The sequence below is a fragment of the Arachis ipaensis genome, chromosome B9 (assembly GCF_059453495.1).
Source record: "Arachis ipaensis isolate K30076 ecotype BB chromosome B9, ASM5945349v1, whole genome shotgun sequence".
Classification (NCBI taxonomy): Eukaryota; Viridiplantae; Streptophyta; class Magnoliopsida; order Fabales; family Fabaceae; genus Arachis; species Arachis ipaensis.
In genome coordinates, this window is record NC_142444.1 from 109,874,277 (window position 1) to 109,899,661 (window position 25,385).

At 33.3% G+C, this 25,385-nt stretch overlaps 2 protein-coding genes and 1 pseudogene across 4 annotated transcripts; all 3 read right to left on the minus strand.

The window, feature by feature from the left end:
• Positions 1 to 1,035: 1,035 nt before the first annotated feature.
• LOC107618178 (notchless protein homolog) lies at positions 1,036 to 8,852 on the minus strand. 3 transcript variants are annotated; one of them, XM_088499454.1, is made up of 15 exons: positions 8,077 to 8,330; positions 7,005 to 7,050; positions 6,165 to 6,616; positions 5,963 to 6,044; positions 5,756 to 5,845; positions 5,405 to 5,530; positions 4,940 to 5,067; positions 4,192 to 4,391; positions 3,066 to 3,129; positions 2,441 to 2,551; positions 2,214 to 2,351; positions 1,817 to 1,959; positions 1,670 to 1,724; positions 1,512 to 1,568; positions 1,036 to 1,349 (listed from the first exon to the last, which is right to left on the minus strand). In XM_088499454.1, the coding sequence occupies exons 3-15, from the start codon at positions 6,324 to 6,326 to the stop codon at positions 1,266 to 1,268; spliced, it is 1,440 nt and encodes a 479-aa protein (XP_088355580.1). In that variant the 5' UTR covers positions 6,327 to 6,616; positions 7,005 to 7,050; positions 8,077 to 8,330; the 3' UTR covers positions 1,036 to 1,265. The 3 variants fall into 3 exon arrangements, with proteins under 3 accessions (XP_088355580.1, XP_088355581.1, XP_088355579.1); XM_088499455.1 differs by lacking the exons at positions 7,005 to 7,050; positions 8,077 to 8,330 and adding an exon at positions 8,523 to 8,852 and having other exon boundaries at positions 6,165 to 6,357; XM_088499453.1 differs by lacking the exon at positions 7,005 to 7,050 and having other exon boundaries at positions 8,077 to 8,836.
• Positions 8,853 to 14,971: 6,119 nt separating this feature from the next.
• On the minus strand, positions 14,972 to 15,184 carry LOC148545875 (U2 spliceosomal RNA; annotated as a pseudogene).
• Positions 15,185 to 16,481: 1,297 nt separating this feature from the next.
• On the minus strand, positions 16,482 to 24,963 carry LOC107617920 (uncharacterized). The gene is made up of 13 exons (XM_088498218.1): positions 24,857 to 24,963; positions 22,158 to 23,612; positions 21,692 to 21,699; positions 21,203 to 21,384; positions 20,374 to 20,415; positions 19,874 to 19,934; positions 19,683 to 19,781; positions 19,510 to 19,604; positions 19,048 to 19,161; positions 18,660 to 18,727; positions 18,314 to 18,424; positions 17,737 to 17,971; positions 16,482 to 16,790 (listed from the first exon to the last, which is right to left on the minus strand). Exons 2-13 carry the CDS (start codon positions 23,510 to 23,512, stop codon positions 16,680 to 16,682), a joined length of 2,481 nt encoding a protein of 826 aa, XP_088354344.1. The 5' UTR covers positions 23,513 to 23,612; positions 24,857 to 24,963; the 3' UTR covers positions 16,482 to 16,679.
• Between the last annotated feature and the right edge of the window lie 422 nt (positions 24,964 to 25,385).

A 25,385-nucleotide genomic window follows, 5' to 3' on the forward strand; every position in this document is an offset into this window, starting at 1 on the left:
GAGGAAGAGATAAACATGTTTTGATTCGGAGATCTCAATATCTCCTATAACCCAATGAATCCCCCAATTCTGATTTACATCTTCTCCTTACATTCTGCAACTCAATTCATGCAATCACCCCCATTCCCTTTTAATTTCAGCAATTTAGTTTCTGCTCTTTAATTCATGCAATTTAGGATTCCGCCATTTCAATTTCTTGTCATTTACTTTTCCCGCCAATTTTACATTCCGCAATTCTCATCTCAATCTTGATTCCGCTCAACTAGAACACACTTCTAATCCGAATTGCTCACTCAACCAATCCTTGTGGGATTCGACCTCACTCTATTGTGAGTTTTTACTTGACGATAACCGGTGCACTTGCCGGAAGGAATTTTGCCGATCGTGCAATTTCCTAAATCGTAGCATAACTAGTTTATGCGCATCAATACTATACTACCCACTTTCACGTGCCCCTACGTGCTTAGCATCTACATCATTTTGCCAGCTCAAAATTTCAGTAAAACCCATTAATACATGAACATATAAAATTCCTAGTGTACTTTATTATAACTTATAAGACTAAAATTTGATTGGGTAAAATTTATATTTTTAAAAATTATAATATTTATATTTGATAAATTAAATTAAAAATAAAATTTAATAAACACAAACAACAATAAATATATTTAGTAAAATAATTTTAAAAATTAAAAATATTTTAAACAATATAAAAATTAAATTTAGATAATGAATAAATAAAATTATATTAAACTTTTTAATTTTGATAAACACAAACTATTTTTTAAAAACTCTCCCTTAAATACTTTCAGAAACACTTAATTTTCAAAAACAATAAGCACAAGCACATAAATTTTTTAATTTACCAAACACAAAATAAGACCCCTTTTTAAAAAATTTTACCAAACCAAACCTAACTAATCCACTTTCAAATAAGTGTTTTGTACATTAAAAGAAAATCAGTTTTTCGCTATCTTACGTTGGAAACGTGGGTATCCAATTGAAAATTTCCTGGAATTCAATTTGATATCGCTCTTTTTCTCCTCTAAAAGATGTTATCAAATCTCAATTTTCATAACTCGCAATCCAAACAAAGGAGTTTCAAAGATAAACAAAACTGAATTGAGACAACTTAATTTCATTAAATTCTAAACTATCCATATCATACAAGTTGTCAATCTAATGTAAAAACTCACTCCAAAGTATTAACATTCAGGCTTGATTTCCAAGAAATCCACGCAAGAAATGTTCATCCCAGGTTGGCCTTAGCCCATCCACAACTTCAACACTTTATCCTTGCCACCAGAGGCTACTTTCTCTCCATCTGGACTCCAGTCAACAGAAAAAACCTTTCCAGCAAAAAGATTGAACTATGCTAGTCACCATAATAATAATAATAATAATAATAATAATAATAATAATAATAATAATAATAATAATAATAATAATAATAATAACTAGACAAACAAACAAATAAACTTAAGATAAAGCATGTAAAACGGGATGCATACTTCATCAGAATGGCCAGGAAGATCCTGCTTCAACTTCCGAGTTCGAATATCCCAAACCTTGATCACCAAACATAATGGAAGGTTAAATTTGGATTGAAAATATAGTTTCATGTATTTAACTAACAAATAATGTCCATATCAAGGAAAATCTCACTAACCTTCAACGTAGAATCTTTGCTGCCACTTAAAAGTAGTCTGCTATCCGCAGACCAGCTGTACAACAAAACCCAAATACACTGAATTCAAAAGGAAATATCTTCGGAGACTGTCAAGGTCAAAGTAAGATGGATACACTTTTGTTTTACCTGATCTGGTAAACAGGCCCAACATGACCACGGAAAGCTGCTATAAATTTTCCTGTTGTGCCATTCCATAACTTCACGGATTTATCAAAAGATGCACTTGCCACCCATTGCCCATCAGGTGAAAAATACACATGGTTCACAAGCTGTCAGCAAACAAGTTCAACTTTCATTAAGCTGAAAAATGGAAAGCATATACACAGATAGAGAGTTTGTCATTAAACCTGCATAATGATAAACCTAATTTCAAGTTTTCAACTAACATACTACAAATAATTAGGGATGGATTTCGGCAAATATTTATTAAATTAGAATTATAATTTGGAAAGAAGAAAAAAAAGCAGTTGCAACAAAGCTCATTTTGCTTAATTCTCCTTGATACATAGGAAAAGATTTGTACCTGCTGATGACCTGTCATACGAGTTTTTGGGTGCTTGCTGACAAATGGTTCCCAAAGGAACATGGTAAAATCGTCAGATCCAGAAACTAACCTTTCAGGGGCATTGCCTCTCATCTTATTATACCTTTCAAGAGCAACCTACATTCATCAGCAGCAGACAGGTGTGAACATATTAGTAAAATATGGTTTGATGTGCTAGGATGATTATTAACCCAAAAAGTGCTCACCTTCTTCATTTCCTCTGGAGATGAGTATTGTTTCCCAGTATGATCAAAAGCTCCAGTACGAAGAACATACTCGGTGCTCAATGCTAACGAATTAACCCAATGCCCATGTCCCTAAAATAGATACCAACATGTGAAGAATTCTACAGGGATAAGTTACTCAAAATGAAAAGTCTATCTTCTAAATGGAGTAAACAAGTGATAATACACAAAATATACACTAAAAATGGATTAGATTTAAACTTTTACGATAAATACTTCAACAAAAATGGCAGTGGTGAACTTGCCGTAAGAGACTAAACTAGACTACTAATAAATTCAATCACATTGTCTAAAAGCCCATCTTTTTAGGCTTCATAGATCAACCACTCATACCAAAAAGGGAATGTGGGTCACAAATTCATTCACTAAAATAAAAAAAAGGATGGCAAGCTTTTAATACAATCAACAAACTTTTGATTGAAAAAAAAAAAAAGTAAAAATAACCAGATAACTCTAATATGCAGAAAAAAAACACATGAAAAATAATTTTGACATGAGATGAGAACCAATGATGATGCATAATAATAGCCAAGTCTAAGGTTCAGGTGCATTGCAAAGTACTGAAGCTCAAGGGGATTAAACACACCTTCAATTCACGAATTAGCTTCCCTTGTGTAGTTTCCCAAACTTTGATTGTACAGTCTTGGGAACTGAAATAATAAAAATAATATAGCTATGCTCCAAACAGCAGACTAGCAATGTAGAGTAACTATCTATGAAGCACGGACTCGCCAGCAGCGCTGACGTACCGGTGTCGGACGGGGATGCGACACGGACACGCACGGGATATGGTGGACACGCATATTGGTGGCGAGTCGGAGATCACCTTTCAGCTTTGCGGTGGTTTCGTCAAGTGAAGCGCTAATCTGCGGCAAGTCCGAGCGTCTTCCTTCCGCATGGACTGCACGAGACCATAGCACCACCGAAAGCCCTTTTCTTCAGATTTTAATTTTTAAATCTCCAGAAACTAAGGAGGCGGTGAGATTAATGATTCTTGCTTCTGACTTTCTGCTCCACTTTTGTTTAGCAATTTCTCTCTCTCTCAAATATATCATTATTTTATTATTTCTTTGACTTTTTTACTAGTACTTGTATAAATTTTTATTTTATTTATAAAATAAGTTAATAACATCTAATGTTTAATGTTCCATATAAGAGTTTATTTAAAAATTATAATTATTGATATTATTTTATTTTGGATTTTTTAAAGATTTTTTTTATGTAATTATGTTTATTCTTATATTTATAATATGATAATTTAGTATTTTAATCTTATTTAAGTTTTATAACATACTTATCTTACACGTGTCTAATCCAATATTTTTTTAAAAAGAACGTGTCAGCGTATCCGTGTCGTGTCGTGTCCGTGTCATATTCGTGCTTCTTAGATAAATATCATCCAATAAATAAAAGAAAAAAGGGAAATCTTGTAACATATGCTAGTGCAGAGCTGGAAGTCTGAAAGATATGCCCCTGAAGGTTGGGAACAGTAATGACGTAGTATTTTACCAAAGTGCATAAATTTTTTCAAAAGAACAGGGACTAAAACCTCTGACTAAATTATCTTTGGGTATTGTTAAAAGTACTGTAGTAATGTACAAATCTGTACAATTTAAAAGTTTGAATATAGATAAAAGCTTGGAAATTGTGTGTGTGTGTGTGTGTGGAGAGAGAGAGAGAGAGAGAGAGAGAGAGAGAGAGAGAGAGAGTACCCTGTATAAATCATGCCATCTCCACCCCATTTTACACATGTTATGGCGAGTGTGTGGCCAGTGAGACATATAACACATTTCCTCAATGTGACATCCCATATACGAGCATCCCCATCTTTGCTGGCACTTACAAAACGACGGCAAGGAGCACTAAGATGGACGGGTTCCCAAGAGATCCCAGTAATCCATTTCTTGTGGCCCTGCATTAATATATACTTCAAATATTGTCCAAGAAACATTATATCAGTATAGTACTATGCAGGGAACTAAATTTGTCACCAACTAAAAAACCATTGCATCTGTAGCATCTCCTTACCAGTTCTATTTTTCAATTTTTCTCGGGAAATCATGAAGTAATAATGCATGATGTTCTTTTACATTCTATTTTGCCTTCCTTTTTTTCCTTTGCTTGTGTCTTTTGCTATTTCGGGGAGGATGGGGTGGCACAAATCATAATCAGGATGAATATCTTAATACTTCTAATTTAAATACAATGTAAAAGGAATCATGTTCTGAATTAGCCAGGAGAAACAAAAATAATTGAGTGAACTGTTGCAGTAGTCATAAATAAGCTTATACATGAGCAAGAACAGTATCATGTTAGGAAGCAAAAGCAGTGGTACCAGAATTTACAACATATACCTTGAATAACACAATCTCAATATGTTTTAGTGAAAAATTTAGACCAAAGAAAAGAAATGAAGCAAGCTTTCTGATAGTAAATAGCATACTCAGTTAAAGACTTTACAGATAATGGATTGCCAGACAATTTCCCAGTTTCTGGATCCCAACATTGAAGTTCTCCAGACTTGCTCCCACTCACAAGATACTTGCCATCTGGTGACCACGCAATACAAAGGACCCAATTCTTGTGCCCTGCTAACAATGAAAACAACTATCAATAGATACATGGCCATTTCTTATTTTAAAAAATAAATAAATAATAAAAAAATATATCAACTTTTTGAATTACAAGTTACAACAAATGAAAAACAGAACAGCAGCATTTTCAGATTTAGCCTACACAATGCTTCAAGAATTCCTTTCTAAGAATACAATTGTAAGCTAACTCCAATTCCACCTTCTAAATTTAATTTCATTACATTCTCTTTCTACGAGTTAAACTGGTTACTTCTGTTCATACTGAGAAAGATGCTTAAACACAACTAAGTACAAACAAGCAATGTTTGGTATATCATACTTATTATCACACCTGTGCATGTGTACAATGGTGTCTGCGTGTTAAGGTCCCAAAGACGAACAGTTGTGTCGCCAGAACCACTTGCTAGGTGCCTCCCATCAGGACTGAAAGCAACTGTAAGTACAGCTTCTGCATGACCTAAAAACAGTTCCAGCAACATGAATCAGAGGATATGACAACTAGGACATTAAGCTAAATCATTATCAAGAACCAAAACATTAAAAAGAGAAGACACACAAAACATCACCATGTTCCAAATCACGGTAGTTTTATATAGAATTAACACAAAACATCTGTTTGTGAATAAACATTTCACCTAGAACATTATAGGCTGTAAATGACACAAAATTCTATGATTTATACCAGAAATAGTAGCGGAACAACGATTAACAGGGCGAATCCTGAAAATAGCTTGAGGCTGACAAACTATAGGCAATGCCTTCTCCACCGAGACTGAAAATTAATTTTAAATCAACACCACATTATAAGAAACAAAAAACAAACTAATCAATCAACCTAAACAAAGAGTAGTTTGTTGCAAGATAACCAAGGGAGAGAGTAGATACTAGCCTTTGTTTTTGTGCAAGTAGGTTTCAAGTGGCACAAGGAGCTCTTCATCAGAAATATAGAAAGCATATGGTAATTTCTCCTCCTAAATCGGGGAAGGGGAGGGGGATAAAAGACACAATAATTAACCAAAGAGAACATTATTTTAATAACAAAGCAATTTTTTATATTTTGTTGGTAAGGATATGAAAAATGATGGGTTTACGTTGTCCAGAATCTTATTGACAATGAGTTGAAGTTGTTGTGGACCAGCATTCTGAGGAAGGTACATGGGAGCACCAAGGGGAGCTCCATCTGGGTGCATCAAGAGGCACATGACGTTGTTGATTGTTGTGGTGTCCCTCTTCTCTCCTGTCTCTGTCTCCATCTCTATCTCTCTCCAAATTGGAAGGCGACGGCTAGAGGCGAGGACAACGCGAACGAGAGGAAGATGTGAAGCTGACGGCGACGAGAAGAGGAAGACGATGGGAATGCGACAATGACGGGAAAGCTTGGCGGATTGGAGAGTTGAAAGCGACTTCAGGGAGTGGAAGAATGAGTTGCTGCTTGCTGGAAGACGATGGGAACGGACGACTTGCTGGAAGAGAGGAAGAACCGAAGAAGATGAGGACGGTGGCTGGCTGTGAGAAGACGGGGACGGTGGCCGGAGATGACTAACTGATTAGGAGAAAAAGGATCTAGTTAGGGTTCAGTTGAGTGTGTGTCATTTCAAGAGTCTTAAACTCTAATAAGCAAGGTTCTGAAAACCGGACCGGTCATCAAACCATTTTAGTTACTGGTTTACTGGTTTATTGGTTCAACCGGAAAAATCATTTTATAATAAACACTTGATTCTATAAAAATTCAATGAATAGAGCAACTGGTTCTAAACACTCTTCTATTGCATTTTTTTACTTCAAAAGGAGATCATAAACAACTAGTTCTATGAATAAACAAACTACAATGATATGCAATGCCAAAAATAGGCCAATGATGAAATAATAAAGGGTTTCTCTCTTCAATTCTAGTTCAAGCTTGTAGCAGACCAGAATTAACAGAGTAATACCGTTGAAATAGTCTTCCTTCTTAATTCAAATACCTCAAAGAATTTCCTACAAAAAGAAAATTGAACACAACACACAGCCTTAAAACAAAAACAAAACAACACTCAGAAATCATCACCTCTTCCAAACACAGCCTCAAAACAAAACAGAACAACATTCAGAGTTTGAGCATTGATCACAAAGAATTGATTTCTGAAACTAAACAAAAACAGCAGAACAACATTCAGAGTTTGAGCATTGATCACAAAAGAATTATTTTTGAAACAAAACAAACAATCAACAAAACAATGAAACCATAATTTTTTTTCCTTCAGAAGAAGAAACCAATGAAAACATGAAGCATATAATAAATCAATGATCACCAATATCCAGCAATAATCTCAAAGACAACAATAAATACACAACAACAATTTAGCAAATAAACAAGAACAAGACCTAAATAGAAAATCCAACAAATTAAATCGCAGCAACCTAACAATTTAGCAAATTAAAACAACAGCAGCCCAACAATTTAGCAAATTATCAACTTAACAAGTTCAAGAACAGAAAATCACAACAAAAACAAAAAAAAATTAAAAGTAACAGAAGAACAACAGAACAACAACACAAGAACAATTAGCAAATTAACAAGTTCACAATAATAGTTAAAATTTACTAGAAGAACACTAATGCAAGTGGAATCATCATGCTAATATGTTTTCTGCAAAGATGCTATTTGTGCAGCTAAAATTTCCTAATTACTAAGATCCAGTTATTCTAATTTCACATGCAATCAACCTACTACGTTTCTAAAAGCTAGAAATTATAAAACCAACCAGAAATATGGTAAAGCATTTCATCAAACATGTTGAGTGCGGTAAAATTAAAATGAAATAAAGGAATTCAAAACTTAATATCAATGTGATAGAGAAGAGAACATAACTATTGTAACTTTAATTCCGTCTATGAAAAAATCCAAACCACTACCAAATCAAATAGTTACTTATTGTAATAGAAATCAGAAATTGCAGAGTTTGAAGCAGAGTATTGGTGTTGTGTGAGTGTATTATCTGGTGGCGGGTTTAGGAAACTCACGGCAGCGACAAAAGAGAGCAGTTCGACGGCTAGGTGGAGCGCGCGGGTTGGTCGCAGAGTTTGAAGCAGAGCAACGTGGCTTCCAGACGAACGCGAATGCGAACTCGAACGCTGAACGGCGTGTGAACGCGAACGGTGAAGCTAGATAGACGGACGGATGGCGAACTTTGAGTGCCACTGACGGCGGCAGTATGCCACTCCTTGCGGCGGTGGTGTAGGCTTAGAGTGCTAGGGTTTTTTGGCTGGGTTTGTGTGATTTCTGAACGAAAGGAAGAAAGGGAGAAAGAAACGAAGGAGCTTCCGTTTTTACGTAAACCGGCGGGGTTCTGGTTCGGTCCGGCTCAACGGTTTTTTATCGGCTTTTTATTAATGGTTTTACATGCCTGACCGGACCGTTAATGTTGTCGGTTCGCGGTTGAACCGGTCCCTCTAAATTGGAAGGCGACAGCTGGAGGCGAGGACAACGTGAAGGAGAGGAAGATGTGAAGCTGACAGCGACGAGAAGAGGAAGATGATGGGAATGCGACGATGACGGGAAAGCTTGGCGGATTGGAGAGTTGAAAGCGACTTCAGGGAGTGGAAGAATGAGTTGCTGTTTGCTGGAAGACGATGGGAACAAACGACTTGCTGGAAGAGAGGAAGAACCGAAGAAGATGAGGACGGTGGCTGGATGTGAGAAGACGGTGACGGTGGCCGGAGATGACTAACTGATTAGGAGAAAAAGGATCTAGTTAGGGTTCGGTTGAGTGTTTGTCATTTCAAGAGTCTTAAACTCTAATAAGCATAAAATATAAAATATTTGTTAAAAATAAATTAAATAATATATATATTTTTATATATAAATAAACTAATTAATTTTAATAATTAATTTTTATATACAAATAATATTTTTGTTATTATTTTTTTTTTTTGTGACTTTTTTTGTTATTATTTAAAGTATAAATATAAAATAAATAAAATAATTTTAAAAAATTAATTAATATTAAATTATTGATTAAAAAGGTTAACAACCTAATATTATTTATAGGAACTGTAAAACGAACCAAACTCATTCATTTACTAAATTAAATTTGGATCTTCTACATTTTGAATTTTTACTTTAGAGAATAAAATGTGATCATTTATCCTTTAATAGTTTCTCTTTCATATTTACTCTTCATCCCACTTTTTGGTGAGCGATCACACCTTACTCTTTAAAGTGAAATTCAAAATTTGGAGAATTTAAATCCTACTAAGGGTCCATTTGGATAGGTTCATAAGTGACTTTTTTTTTTACTTTTAACTTATGAAAAGATGTAGTATTAATGTCTGGTATAATTTTCAAAACAAAATTGCAACTTTCTCAAAAGTTATTTTAGTGCTTAAGGAGAAGTTAAAAAAAAATGACTTCTCTCATAATAAAAAGCTTTTTATCACTTTTCTCTTAAAATAAGTACTTTTAGAACTAAAAAATCAAACACAAAATAACTTATTTATAAATTACTTTTAATATAAACATTTATTATTTAAGTTATTTCTTTAAAAGTAACTTAATTAACTTACTAAATTCGCCCAAAAAACATTCAGACTAAAATTTAAAAATTTTGGTATGATGGGATGGATTAGTTCATTGGACCAATTTTTTTTAAATAAAAAAGTTATTAGTATTACAAAAATTTATAATTATATAATTTTTAGATATACTTTTTATTTTTTTTTTTAAACTTTAATTATTTTACACTTATATATGTTAAAATTATGTGATTTATTTTTTAAAATAATATTATTCTATTAACAGATATTATTTTAATAATTTTATTGAAGTTAAAATTTAAAAAGAATAATAAAAAAATTATATTGTAATTTGACTATTTTTTTATTTGTATTTGATTTTTTTTAATTATTATTTTTTATTAATTTTTTTTAAATTAATCGGGCTAGCACATCGGCTTACCAACCTTAGGGGTGGTAATGGATAGGGTAGGGTTTCGATTCAACCCTAACCCTACTTGTTCTTAACCCGCGGATACCCAACCCTACTCCTGGGTTACCAAAAATTGTAACATTATTATATAACTTGATGATAATTTAAAATAGAACTGAATTCTATGTACAAAAAATAAATATATTAAATTATCAATTAATTATCTTCTCTTAGTGGCTAAGGATCTTTTCGCATTTAGTGAGAGGTATTTGGTTCAACATCCACTTGAAACATATTTTGTTATTAGTATATAACATATACATATATAGGGTACAGGTTAATCAGGTAGGGTTGAGACTCAACCCGCACCCTACCCGACCCACACCCTACCCTACCCGATGCGGATCGGATTGGCAACCCTACCCGATCGGGTTGGGTACTCGCGAGTAGGGTGTATGTTGCCACCCCTAGCCAACCTGCCATAAAGCCAGACGGACAAGCATTTTAAGCCCATTTTACTTGGTGGAATATGGCAAGCTACTCCTTTTGTCACTCCTAATTATTTGATTCAATTTTGTACTTTTGTTTTTTAGGTAAATACCAAAATGATACTCAAAAAATTCTAGCATTAACAAAATGATACCTAATAGATGTTATTGACAAAATGATTTTTGAAAGAAATTAAAATTTGACAAGTGTATTAAATAAAGACAAATTCAAACTAAAAAATTCCCAATTCATACTAACTTTCAGCATGGTTGCTGCTCTTGTCGGAACCTTGAACCACTCTCGCATAACTTCTCGCTATTTCTATCACCTCTTGCTGTCTCTATTCCCTTCTTCCTCTCTTTGTCTCATCTTATTTTACTGTTGTAACTGGCTCTTCGTCGGTTCGTGACCACCAACCTATGACGACATAGGTCCCTCTTTTTCTGACTCTCTTCGATTCATACTCCATGCTTCTTAAAAACCTTGAATAATTTAAAAATTGGTTCATGAACAATAATCATCAATAATGGAGTTCTCACAGGAATGGAGGTCTTCACAAGTCACAACATACTCTTAACTCCAAAAATCCTCTTCCTTAAAAAATATCTTCATTTTTTCATATGCATAACGCAAACAATAACGTTCAGCAGGACCAAACACATGAAGCTAAGCATGTGTGGTGGTGCCATAATCGCTGAGTTTATCTCCCGTAACCGTTCTCGTTAGTTTACTGTCTCTGAAATCTAGTCCAACACATTGACTTTACTTCAATTTTGCTCATCGTCATCTCCAAAATACACCCACTCTCAACAAATCTTCTTTGCTCTTCTCATCTTTTTCCTTTCTTTCCTTCCTTTGTTGGTTGGAGTTTTTGAAAATGGTGTTTTATCAAACAATTAGAACTTGTTTGAAATATTTGGAATTAGAATTCACTCAAGAATTGAATTCTTTTTCTTGTTTTGGAACAATTAAAAATAAATGGTTTACATTCCTTTGAGAAATTCAATTCTTATTTTTTCTTCATTTGTAAATCAGACCAAAAGGGGTCTGATTTCTAAATTAACTCTCACACTCTTCAAACTTAAAGTCTATTCTATTAATATATTATAATCATTTGAAATCATGAAATTGAGTTTCAAATAGAAATGAATTCTTTTCTTAAAGGAAATAGAATTATTTTCTCATGTTAAATGGTTTCCAAACAAGCTTTTAGGTAGCGTTTGTTTTGAGGTACTGGGACGGAGACCGAGAGACTGAAACTCAGCATCTTGTTTGTTGGCCCAGAGACTGATACTAAAATTTCTGTCTCTCTCCCCAAAATTTTAATATTTTAGTACTTTCAAAAAGTGAGGACACAGGTGACTGAAATTTTTAAGGACGGAGACTGAAACATAAAATTTTATACCTAAAATATCCCCATTTCAATTAATTAATTCTAACTTCATTCTTTGTGCAAATTAAATTAGAACTTCATTTTTATTTCAATCTCTCTCTCTCTCTCACTTTACACAAAACACAATATTGGGACTTAGTTCAGTCTCTGTTTCTCAGTCTCTATCTCTCTTTCAAACGCTACCTTAGGAAACAAGATCCGGACAACGACAAGCCCCCTGTAAAGAGACAGGGGAAGAAGTTTTACAAAGGAATTAGACAACATTCATGGGAAAAATGGGCGGTGAAGATTTACGATCCCAAACAAAATATTTGTCTTTGGTTCGAAACCTTCGACACCACAGAGGAAGCTAGGGTCTACAACATAAATACTACCGGTTTGAGGGGAATAAGAGTGCATATCTGAAAATTAGGGTTAATGGCAAGATTAAATTGAATTGGAAAATAAAATTTTCAATTAGACTTTATTTTTAACTAATTAAAAAAGACAGTTTAATAATTAGGTTTAGATGTTACCATATCAAAAGACAATAGCCACTTAGTATCGTTCTCATCCGAGAATTATTCCGGCAAGTTTACAAACACATACGAGCGTCCTATTTTTGCTGGCACTTGTAAAACCACGGCAACGAGCACTAAGATGGTCAGGTTCCCAGATATCCCAGTAATCCATTTCTTGTGTCCCTGCATTTATACTGATTAAAAGCATTAATCAATACTTAATTCATTCTTTTTTTTTCTCTTTGCATTAATAAACTTAGAATCACTAATGAAGAGATAGAATAGTAGAATGTAATTCAATACTTTTATAAATTAAAAGCATAATGATACTTCAACAACAAATAATGCAAAGAAAAATGACTGACAAATAATAAAGAGTCGAGGGAATAACATGCAGCCACACAAGCTCAAGAGATAGAAATCTATTGATATTCTAAAAAAAAAATTGAGTGACAAATAATAAAGAGCTTAGGGAATAATATGCAGCCCCACAAACCCAAGAAATAAAAATCTGTTAGATATTCTAAAAACTTGCGACAAACACATTATATTGTTGCCTAATAGAAATCTATGTATTTCTTTGACTTTTCTGTTTCTTTTAGTAATGATAGGATGACTAAGGATTCATTTTTAGTTTACTTATTTAGTATCAGACACATCGCCTGATTATCTTGACTCTCACACTTCATCTTACTGTGATTATTCGTGAGTAAATACACAAGGAATGATTTATGAAATATTTCTTATTTAATTTTTCTTCTTTTACCCGCAAATGACATTGGATGGGATGAAGGAATGACATGGATCACAAAACTCAACTCCCTAACATATTTTAACTCCCGTTAGACTTTCAAAGAACCTGTCCTTGACAACCTAGATCAGAAGGATGAAAACTGAACGAAACCACCACACAAATTACCTTAGTGTTAAATCTTTCAATCTTCTTCATGCATCAAGCAAAGTAAATCACTCACTTTACTTAATCACACAATAAAAACATGCTAAAAGCAATGAAAAATTTATTCATCAAAAGTTATGTAAATGGTCCACCAAAGGTGTTTAAATAGGCCCCTAAAAAACTAAAAAAGATAAGATAAGATTTTGAAATTTAAATCAGATTTGATCTTTAATGGATTAGATCAGATTTGATTTAAATTTTAAATTTAAAAAAAAATACTACTAAACAAATCAAATCTAAACAAATCTTCTAACAAACTCTAACTGCAAAACAAATTAAAACAAAGGCCTAAATTTTCAAAATTTAATGATAAATTATGCTTTTCACTGAATTTGAAAAGCATTATTGGGTTTTTTGCTGTTCTGACTAACGTTAATTTTACCTATTTTTTAAAAAAAATAAATTATTTTTACAAAAATACCCTTTAATAAAAATTTTATTTATTTGTGATTAAATTTTATTTTTCAAAATACCCTTTAACACTATTGATTAAATTGTATTTATACTAAAATATTTTTAAAAAAATTTAGAAAAATCTTTTAAAAAAAGCCATGTATAAAAGGAGAAGCATGAACAACCTTTAGAAGTCACCGTGATCCTCCAAAGACAACCTTCAGAAGCAAAATGATTGTCATTTGTGTTTTTGAAAAAAATAATTTGATCATTAAAAAAAATAATATCTTATAAAAATATAATTTAATCATTAAATTTTTTTAAAAAAAAATTTTAATAAAAATACAATTTAATCAATAAAAAAATTATTAAATTTTTTTTTGATAAATATAATTTAATCACAAAAAAATAAAATTTTACTAAAAGATATTTTTATAAAAATAATTTTTTTAAAAAATAAATAAAATTAACGTTAGTATAACGCAAGAAATTTAAAATAAATTAAAAAAATTTACAAATAGAGAGGAGAGATATATAATTTCTCATTCTTAAAATATCGAAAATATCAGGCCAACTTCCTGTTTACCATCCTTAGTAAACCCCAACGTCTAAAGAGAATATACCTTTTGAACTGATTTAGCGGGGGTGCGTCAAGCCCTAGCTGTATTTAGGGGTGTTCATGGGTCGGGTAAAACTGGATTTGTCCTGACCCAGACCCGACTCTAAATATATACCGGATTTATTTTTTAGACCATAACCCGACTTTAGACCCAATAAAACCTAAACATTTTCGGGCCACAACTATACTGGGTTCAAATCGGGTGAAAACCGGGTCTTTAAAGTTTTAACAATAATTTATAAAGAAACTTTATGATGCACTTATTTATAAAGAAGAAACTTGTTACCGAAAAGTTGATATCCATATTTGAACTTGAATTTGTCCATAAATTATAATTTAATGCTTCTTTGATCTATTTTCTAATTCAACAAGTGTGATTAAAAATAAAACAATAAATTTATAATTAATATAACATAATATTAAAATTAATTTAATATATATATATATATATATATATATATATCTTTTTTAGTTCCCTTAGGGTGCACATGGATTGGATGAAGCCGGGTTCGCTTTGACCCCGTCTCAAATAATAACCGGATCTATTTTTGAGACCCTTACTCGACCCTAAACCTAGTAAAATCATGCCAAATTAACCCCCTAAAATATTCGAGATCGGACCGAGTCTTCGAGTTGGACCGGACCGTGTGCACCCCTAGCTGTAATGTAAGGCTTGGGCGACACACGAGAGGCACAGTAGCAAGCTACTGTAGTGGCCCCTCCCACTCAAAATATGCATAATTAAACAACATATTTGATTTAAGATCAATAGGCATGCCCCATAAAATACAACAGCTTTAGTTACAGGAACAGATACTAGACTTTATCTTAGCCAAAAGGCCGAGAAAGGTATGATTTCAGAATTGTTCAAATGTTTCTTTTATATTTGGAGGCTTACCTGTTTGTTCTTTTCATCTTATCAATGTGCGACTTCTTAGCGAGTAGTTTAAACTTTCTGAAGCTTCACCAACCATGCATCGGTGTAACTAATCTTGTTCCAATTAGCATTATTAGTATAAATTGAATTATTGAAATGTTATTGCTGGATGGGAGAAACAAACTATTCTTCTCCAACAGAGAGCTTCCTCAACCATGCAAAAGGAAAATGAAGACTCGGATATGAGATTCGTTTTAGATCTCAACCTCAAAAAGAACAGCAGAGGAACTAACCATCCTTTTGAGAGCAAGTTATTTTATTTCTAAGCTACATCAAATTTTCATGGTAAGATTTAGATCCCCCTCCACACAATTAGTAGGCTAATTTTTTTTTATATTGATTAAATATATATGTAATACATTGTTATTGGAAAATTAGGTGTTTTTTTTATATGGTGTTTTATTCAAATCGGACTGTCCGATTTGTTTGATGAAAAAATAAATTACAAATCGGAGGGTCCGATTTGCTTGAAGAAAAAATTAAACTCCAAATCGAAGGGTCCGATTTGTATTTTTTATTTTTTTATTTGTTAAAATAAAAATCGGACGGTCCGATTTCAACATTAATTTTTTTTTATTTTCGATGTGATTGTTTGTTTAAAAAACAAAACAATGCAAACAAATCGGTACTTCCGATTTTTGTCATCCCATAGCAAATAAAACACCTCTATTCTCACACCATATTGTCATACACGTTTCTCTCTCCGTCACGAAAAATCAAAAGCGCAATTAGTACCCCTCAAAAACGCCATTTTAAAGAGGAAGCAATTTACTGACTAAAAAATTTAAAAGTAAAAGAAAACATTAAATTGTTCCATCAAGAATTTTCCATGTGTTTAAAGTTTAAACTCAATCCTTAACTACAACAAAAAGGAAAAATGAAGTCCTAAAAAAATGAATGTTGAAACTGCCACACCAATTAGAGCAAAATAGAGCTTGTATTTCAAATTATTATTAAATTTTCATTTAGTTAATTGTGTTTTAATCAAAATGAAAAAGAAAAAGGTAACTGCGTATATTCATCATTTACAGTCATAATGTTATGCCATCTGCTTAATTCATTACATCTATCTGTTTCTTTAAGACAATTTATCCAATTTCTTTGGGGGTCGTTTGGTTACAGTTTCAATCAGTGAGGTTCATGTCTTTTGCTTCTTTTAAAGCGACAATATTCTTTGAATTTATATTTAATATAGACATAGGGAAACAAAATATGCATAATTAAACTACTACATATTTGATTTAAGATCAATAGCCATGCCCCATAAAATACAACAGCTTTAGTTACAAGAAAAGAGAAGACAATATCTCAAGGTACGTGAATAAACCTATTACATCAACCCAACACAATATCCATAAAATAAATAATAAGAAATTAGTAATGAACTAATCCATTCGTGGGTAAAATAGAACTAATTCATTGACAAGAAATGCGCCCTTGCAAGTGTATATTCCTTTCCTGCAATCCATACACCAGTTTGTGACCATTGCACATCTTCCCAGTCCAAATTATCCTCCAGTACCTAATTAGACAGTGCAAGTTTTCTGAAAAATAGTATATATATATATATATAATACCACAACTATATCTTAGAATATCAAGGAATATCACATATAATCAGTTAGTATTACGTGATTACTATTATTATATGAATATTTCCTTATTTGATTAAGATTAAAGTCTCCTTACTATTGTGACTTGAATTTAATTTTGATACCCTATCGTATTAATCAGTTTTACATGTGCATCCAATTACATAATGTCACATCAACAAAAATAACTACATTTTACACTAATCACGTGATTACGTAAATGGTCATTCGAAAGACAGATGTGATTGAACGACTGAGTAAGACGTTTTAACTGTCAGTGTATCAAAAAAAAAAAAAAAATTCTATAGTTGGGATCAAATAACACTAGCGTTAATTTAAGTAAATGTTATGCTATTAAATAATTTGTTATTCGTGTAATTTTTTCAAAAAAGAATAAATACACTTAGATTAGTTTATATGTTATAAATCATTTTTAAAAAATTTCATGTCAATCCAAAATAGTTTGCTATACTTTTTATATATTTGAAAATCAATATAATGTATTCGTTACAGAAACAAGGATTATTCAATTATATGCTATTGATGGTCAATTTCGGTAAAAGATAGTATAAATGATCAAATGGTGCTAGGTGAACAAGTAACTTTTCAAGCAAACTCCCAACCAAATGTCCAAAAAGAACCAAAAAATCAATCTTCTTTTCCCTTCAGAAACTGCATTCTTCTTCCTCCTCCTCCCTCCTCCTACGTGATTTTTTTTTCCTCTTTTTTCTCCCACTTTTCCCTCTTCTTGTTCTTATTCTTATATTTATGCTTTTCTCAATTAGTTATATCTAAATTACACAATTGAGAGGACAAAATTCTATGGATCTTACGTACATGCAAGAGTAAAGCAATCAAAGAGAGGATTGAAAATACCTCAACATGTTCAGGGGGCAGAGGGATGCCAATGGTGCGCATCACCTTCTGAGGCAAAGGCTTCTTACAACGAGACCAACGGAATGCCTCAATCATGACATGATCACCATCATGTTTTTCACCATTCGCAGAGTGGTGGTGGTGGTGATTCTGAGACTTCTCTGTTCCTGCGTCGCGCAATGGAGTTGTTGGTGTAGCCTTGACCATTTTCTCTCCAGAGAAACAAAGCTCATATCTGCACCAAAAAAAAAAAAAAGAAGACGACTCAATTAAAGAAACACCAACGGGAAGTTTCTTAACTTCACTAAGGCCTCTCATCGAAACAGATTAATACTTGTCAAGACATAATCATGGATTCTTTGTTCAACTATAAATGGAAATAACACTGGTAGTGGTAACACAGAAATTTTGTCCAACATGGTTTTCATATTTATAAGCACATTCCTGTTGCATGTGAGTAGGACATTTACCAATTATAATGGCTTCTTTTTTATTTTATTATTTTTCTTTAAAAAAAAAAGAGAGAAAAAGAATCAAATAATGAAGCCTTCTTGCAAAACTATCATGTCAAAAATACCTATAAAAATGTGTCTCCAAATACAAGACTTCCCCCTTCTTCAAACGAGCAGACGTGTAGAGTGGCTTTTTAAGACCCTTGTCAGCAACAATGCTTATGCTATATTTGGTCCTGGTGATCATGAATATTCAATCAATGAGTATGGATAAATGTAAAAATTAAAATGAAGTTATCAGCAAAATAGACATGTTGCATCCCAAGTATAATTTAGGATCTGAAATTCTGCAATCTTATCCACCTTGCATTGTTTAAGGCTGATATATTCTTGAAATATACCAAAATAACACAATTGGAATTTCTACTGTTTATATACGCTGCAAAACAAAAGATCCGAATGGTAGCATACCAGGGCTCATTGCAGAGGTTGTACTGTATTGTGACTTCTCGAACAAATCTTTGCTGCCGCAAGGCATTCTGAAAAAATAAGGGACCAACTTGTAAGATGGTAGCAACTAGGTTAGCAAAACAAATCTCAGATTTCAATCAAACGTGAAATTCTTTTGAAATCACTTTGATTTAGAAAAAAAAATGAACAATCCATATAACAATCCATATATATGGCAACTTAAAAAGCTGATCCCTGAAAGTACATATATAAGAGAATCAAAACAAGCTTCAACAGGTCCATAAATGAATGGCATAAACAAAGCAGCTATGGATAACAATCTAAAATATCTAATAATTATCAAATTCTGCACTGTAAGAGTTTGATTGTTAAAAGAAGCCAGACATACCGAAGCTGCTGCCCTGGTAGTTATTGTCCGTTCAACAGCCACCGGAGCAAGGGTGGGCTCAATGGTTGAAGTATAGGTAAGGCAAGGTTCAAGATCTATAGTTCCACCCCCTTTCTGGAAACCAACAAAATGAACATTAAGACCATGTAAATGCTTGTGCACATAACATATGTCGATGAACATATGTGCATACCAAACACATTACTTTTTCCATAAAAAAGACAATGTCCTCAATAGAAGATTTAACAAGATATTAAGACAGTAATAGAAGTATACATGCAAGACACCATCAACTTTCTAAAAATACACAAGACTAAAAAGAAAAAAAGTAATTATATTCATTACGAAAAAATGTGATTAATATGCCATCTAAAGCATATGAAACTGTAAGAAAAAGATCTGATAACTTCATGGGGGAAAATTGCAAAGGACAAAAGAAGATTGTATAGCTTCTGATACTACCTTCACAATGCAACACCGTTCAACTCGATAACTACAACCAATTGCTGCACCCCAAGCTCGGGATCTTACATTGTTTCTCAATGTGGAGGTATAGCCTGATATTCATACATAATACCATCTTTAGATTAACAAAATAAAGCTTGAAAAACAAAAATCTAAGCTGGATGGCTTACAATCTTGTGGAGGAAGCACTCGGATGGTTGCACGCAACTCTTGTATGGCTGCATGAGGCGGAGAAGCTGTTGGGCGACAGTAACCTGTGTGCATGAGAACTGTGCAACAAGAATGGAACATCAGTTGAACATATCACCTCTTGTCATTTATAAGAAAAATCTAACTGTATCCTTTCTGAAAAGGCACATACCAGCAACAAGATCCGAGTCATATGTGTATACATCGGTCCCCCAAAGCTGGCCACCTCTGACCTGAGTATAATAATAATGCAACTCACTCAGATATGCTATAGCATCAATGAGAAAAGCATATTCAAAAGCATCCCATGTCTAAACCTTAAAGACATATAAAGAGAAACGGCAAAAAGGCAAATAAAACACTTTTATCTCATCGAATCATTAACATGACATCATATGAAACACCCTGCTCCACAAGACAACTGCTGGAAAAGAAAGGTGTGAAAAGATGCGTCTGTAGTGTGCAACACATTGAGAACAATTCCAGACGATTTGGAAACTTCATACTTAAGGCTTTTTGGTTGGAAATATACTCTAGCAAACATGAATCTTAATCCTCTATGGATTTCTAGATATAAGGCATACCTACTTGATCCGAAAGAAAAAAAAAAAACATGCAGTGTCAGATACAGATGGAAGAAGCAGAAGAAGATTTAGATGAATCAAAAGGTACCAGATAATTGGCAGAATATGGATATTGATGTCTCAGAGCATCCTGGATGAATAGACAAACAACATTTTTTAAATATTTAACTCTAAAGGTTAATAGAGACTAGATTAGATCATGAACGAGTTACAATCAATGATATTTAAAGGATTTGACAATGGCATTTGTGGAAGCAGAACTAATAATAAGTTCAGCCGTATGGTTCTCACAGGACTCAGAATCTCTATTCTACACCTATATTTAAAGCTAGGCCTCTAGAAACCATAATAATGGCTCAATTAGAGAGGAGACATCAAGCTACAACTAATCAAGCCTTGAATATACCATAACTTAATATAATGGGCATATAGTGAAACATAGAATATTGCATTTAAAAGGGAGGTAGAAGATTCCCTCAACATTTTTCAAATTATTTAATTAATTCACCTTGCTTAAAAAGTTAGCTAACAAGTGCCCCTTAAGGTGTTGAATGTAAGAAGACTACAAAGTTCCAAGTTTTCAAAAATTTCTTGTATTAAAAATGGATAAAACTATAAAAAAATTCCAACATAGGTAACCTTGACAAAGGGCACCAGTTAGTAAAACCCTTACTTAAAATCTATACAAGATAAAAATAGTGCATAATACCTAAATGCATCATCAACAGAAGGAACTCTTCAATGCAATGTATTTCAAAGGCCCCAATCCACCAACCACCATAAGAAAGAAATTAAATGATTGGTCTCATTCATCATTTTAACAAACCAACCCCTCCCCCCCCCCCCCCCCCCCAAACACCCGAACACAAAAATAAAAAACAAGAGAGAGAGATAAAAGAAAAAGAAAAAAGACTCACTTGACGATTTGTAGCAGTAACATAATCAGAAGGTATACAAATTTCCAAAGTAGGCCCATTACTAGAACTTTCACCATTTTTCTCCAGTTGAGACACGGATGATTTATATTCCTCCCACAGTTTTATCAGCTCTTGCATACTATCACCAACCTTATAAACAACAGATGAAACCTCTACTTTACCTGAAATACCAGAAACTTATATAAATTGGATATGCAAGACTAGGATAACATCAAGCTTTAATCTTCTCTATTCCAGCAAAAATTGATATCAACAATTGATTAGCGCACAATAGTATCATCTCAAGGAAGACATTAAGATAGAAGTGTAAAGTGTAAACAAGCACAAATAGGAAAGCAGAGGAAATATCGTAAAATATACAGAAACAAGCCAATCAAAGCAATTCATGTTGGCCCCCGCATTATTTCATGAAGGCGAAATTCAGTAGTCATTTGTAGATCAAGCCAGTAAAACAAAATGACATCATACCTTGAGACCTGCAAAATATTTAGCAAGATATAGTTACTATCAGAAAATACAGCAACATAATATATCTTATTTTTCTTTTTTATTATATCCATAAAGTTCTATATTCTAATCGATTAGATATATCTTATCCATTCGCCCAATTTATGGCCTACCATACGATCTGTTATAAAAATAGGTAAATGTTTTTATTCATCGAGATCTGATATGATGGTGCGCAATATCAGTCAGCCATAAACCGCCAATTACTAGATCTAATCCTTAAATTTCTAGTGAATTTATTTTTTCAAGGAAAACTTCTTGACCCGAATTACAAACATCATAAAAGTAGGACTAGTCAATGAAGACAAAGAAACTTCTATTGGATGAAACTCTGAAGCTTCAAGTTATTGTAAATGAAACACATGATAGTAAGAAGATCCATAAGAAGTTTACTAGCAACAAAAAACGAAGTAGAGGAAGAAAATACCCATCATTGTCTGCGGAACGGGATCTGAAACGAGGCTCTCGGTTAGGCACCTGAGGACTCCCCCTAGATCGTTGTATCCTTCTGCGTTGCTGGGCAGTAAAATTATAGGGTTCCTTCTCCTTCTCCTTCTCTATAGCCCCTTCCACATCAGCACAGCCATCATCTGATTCCTTGTCAAAGCCTCTATTTCGCTTATCAGGTCTATCAGGCTTATCACCTTCTGAATCAGCATCTCTCTCTTTTTTTTTCTCTTTTGCTTCACGATCAACATTTTTCCAGCTATCAGCATCTTTTTGTTTCTTCTGGTCTGGTAACACAGTTTCTTGTTCTGGCAATTTAACCGATCCATCCCCAAGTTCCTTCCCATTATTTGGAACCTCTTTATCCATTCCATTCAATGAGTCTTTCTTGATCTGATCCTTTTCCCTGTCTTTTGAATTTTCTCTCTCTTTTGGATGATCTTTTTTCTCTTTCTCTGACCTTTCTACATCTTTGTCTTCCTTGGCGGATTCTTTACCATCACCACTTGTATTGCTAACGTCTGCACTGCTTCTACGATCGTTTCTTTCTTTTTCCTTCTCTCCCCATTCCCGATGCTTCACATCCTTGCCTTTCCTATCTTTTTCTTTAGATCTATCATCACCTTTAGAGTCTACTTTGTTCTCCCCAACAGCCTCGTGAGCTTCCACGTAGTCCCTTTCTTTTGTTGTTGAACTCTCCTTTCGAGCCTCAAGTGGTCCTTGTGAATTGCTACGTGGCATTTGCCAAGTCTCCAAACTACGACTAGGTGAATCTGAATATCGTTTTCCCCTATGGTAATCTTTTGATTCCTTCCAATTCAAATGGCTGCTAACCACACCATAGCCATCCTTTTCTGTCTTGTCACCTTTTGATTCATTATGACTCTCCCGGTCATATTTGACATCCTTATTGTCATCTCCTCTACCCTCAACACGCAAATCCTTTTCACTCTTAGCACTCTGAGCATCCCTTCTAGCTTCAACTTGTAAATCCTTCTTCTCTATCTTTGAATCACGATTTTCAAATCGGAAATCTCTGTTGTCCTTAGAATCCCTTGACTCTATCTTGTTCTCAATACCAAGTGGATGATCCGGATGAGAATCATTTGATAGTGATGTAATCCGATACACTGAAGGAAGAGGAGATTTTCTATCAGCATCACGGAATTCTGTCCGGGGTGCTTTTGCAGCACGGGAATCCTGACCTATATCATAAGGCACATGGTATTCATTTGAAGTTGAAACCAACTTGGAATATGTACTTGAATCATCGTGGGGATGCTTTGACGATGGATGAAGAGTATCTTCATGAGATCTCTTAGGTGTGCCACTCATAGTGAAAATTTAATACAATCATGAAAGTCAAGAGGAAGTAATCTGAAAGCCAAAACAATTCCTATCTCAGCTATCTGTTAGCTACGAGGAAGTCGGGTAACTGCAAGTCAATAAGAAAAGTTTAGAAACTACATAAGGCATGAACAGTTTTCTTAAGGGTAAGTGAATAGGCAGAATTTTTTGTGGATTCCCTGAATCTAATCCATAAAATTCCTCTCCCCTTTCTAACCCTGCTATCAACCTAACCAACAAATGCAAAGTACATCATGATATGATGATAAAACACAAAGTCAAAGATAATGATTAGAGAGACACACAGGTAATCAATGAAACAACATGCTTAATAAAGGTAGCATCAAATTGAGTGTAAATGTAAATACAAAATCTAACATATGCAAAATTTTCATTTTCTGCAGACACTGAACGCACACACAGTACATGCACAACTTACAACACCGCCATGTTATGTATATAAGCTTTCCAAAAAGAAAAAGAGAATAGAAGAACAATTACTATATGTATACCATTATGCAATGTATTCTATAAAGCTGCTCCCCCGTTTTAAATGCCTAACTTGGTCATTTCACACTATATAACTCCATTAATTTTATAAGCCTTTTGCAAACATTTCAAATAACCCCATATTCAATCTCACATCATGCTTTACCCCTTATTAACTCCTCTACTAATTATAACTAAAAGTAATGTAAATTTACTAGTTAATAGATTTCAATATGAAATGACATATTTCCTACCCAAAACTAAGAGATTCATAGTATCATACAAAAAAAAGAAACATATTAAACCTAAGAAGCGAGTTTAAAGAAAGGGTAAAAAAAAAAAAATCCCACCACCATGTAGAATGAGAAATCCAATTCAAATCCATGCAAATTAAGCCGTGAAATAAAGTGGCACAAGTTAAACAAATCTAATGCTAACACCAGAACAAGCTCAGACTGGTGGCCATGAACATACAATCAAAGCAACACAACCAAACAATAACAATAAGCTCAACTAGACACATTTCAGAGGACAACATTCAAGGTAAACCAGACAGAATCGCATGATGACTACAACAGCGAGTGAGCTACACAAAAAGATTAGAGCTTTAACCTTTCTTCTCAATGAATCATTGAATTGAGAGTTCAATGATTAAACAATTGCAGTAAGAAAGGTTATAGAGAACCTAACAGATTACAATAAAATGGATTGAATTAGCAGAAGAAAAGAAGAATACATGTACATTATGGCATTTCATGAAGAAGTAGAGAGAAAGAAAACCCTAGAAATAGTGTGAATTGAAGGTCTTTGTTTCTTCTTGTGAGTTGGGAGTGTGTGTGGTACCTTTGTTATCGGCGAGAGAAACACCCTCTTTCAGATGTGTCTGTCTCCGTTTTTTGATGTATTGTATTGAGGTTACAATGTTCTACTTAGTACTTACCATTTTCCGTTGTTGGCTTCGTTTTTTATTTCTAATTTCTGTATTTTATAATTATATTAAGGTTATTGATTAATTTTTTTTTATAAAAAATATATAAATTTAATTTTTATTATATTTATTATAAAAATTAATTTTAATATGCTAATATTATAAATTATTTATATAAATATACAAATAAATTTATATATTTAAATTACTTTTTAAGGAATAAATTTAAAAATTAATTATTTTTAACAATTTATTTACTGTGTGGGTGGGGACTCAGACACCAAGTTCTTCTACTCATGAGTTGAAGTCCCTGTCGGACGTCATACACTTCAGGTGGGGAGATATGTGTTCCACGAATAAAAAATTTCGGATTTTTGGGTTTTATTAAATTTTATATTTTATATTTATTCCTTCTAGTTATATCTGTTTCTAAGATTCGGGTAA

Bases quoted from the DNA above. Each gene is read 5' to 3' on its own strand.
- LOC107617920 (XM_088498218.1), bottom strand. From the start codon at position 23,512: ATGAGTGGCACACCTAAGAGATCTCATGAAGATACTCTTCATCCATCG. The intron at 19,605-19,682 runs GTAAGCCATCCA...TATGAATATCAG, and splicing joins AGTGCTTCCTCCACAAGATT to GCTATACCTCCACATTGAGA. The intron at 18,425-18,659 runs GTATGCTACCAT...CATGATCACCAG, and splicing joins AACCTCTGCAATGAGCCCTG to GACCAAATATAGCATAAGCA.
- LOC107618178 (XM_088499455.1), bottom strand. From the start codon at position 6,326: ATGGAGACAGAGACAGGAGAGAAGAGGGACACCACAACAATCAACAAC. The intron at 5,846-5,962 runs GCTAGTATCTAC...ATTAATTTTCAG, and splicing joins CTACTTGCACAAAAACAAAG to TCTCGGTGGAGAAGGCATTG. The intron at 2,552-3,065 runs GTGTGTTTAATC...TATCTATTTTAG, and splicing joins AGCTAATTCGTGAATTGAAG to GGACATGGGCATTGGGTTAA.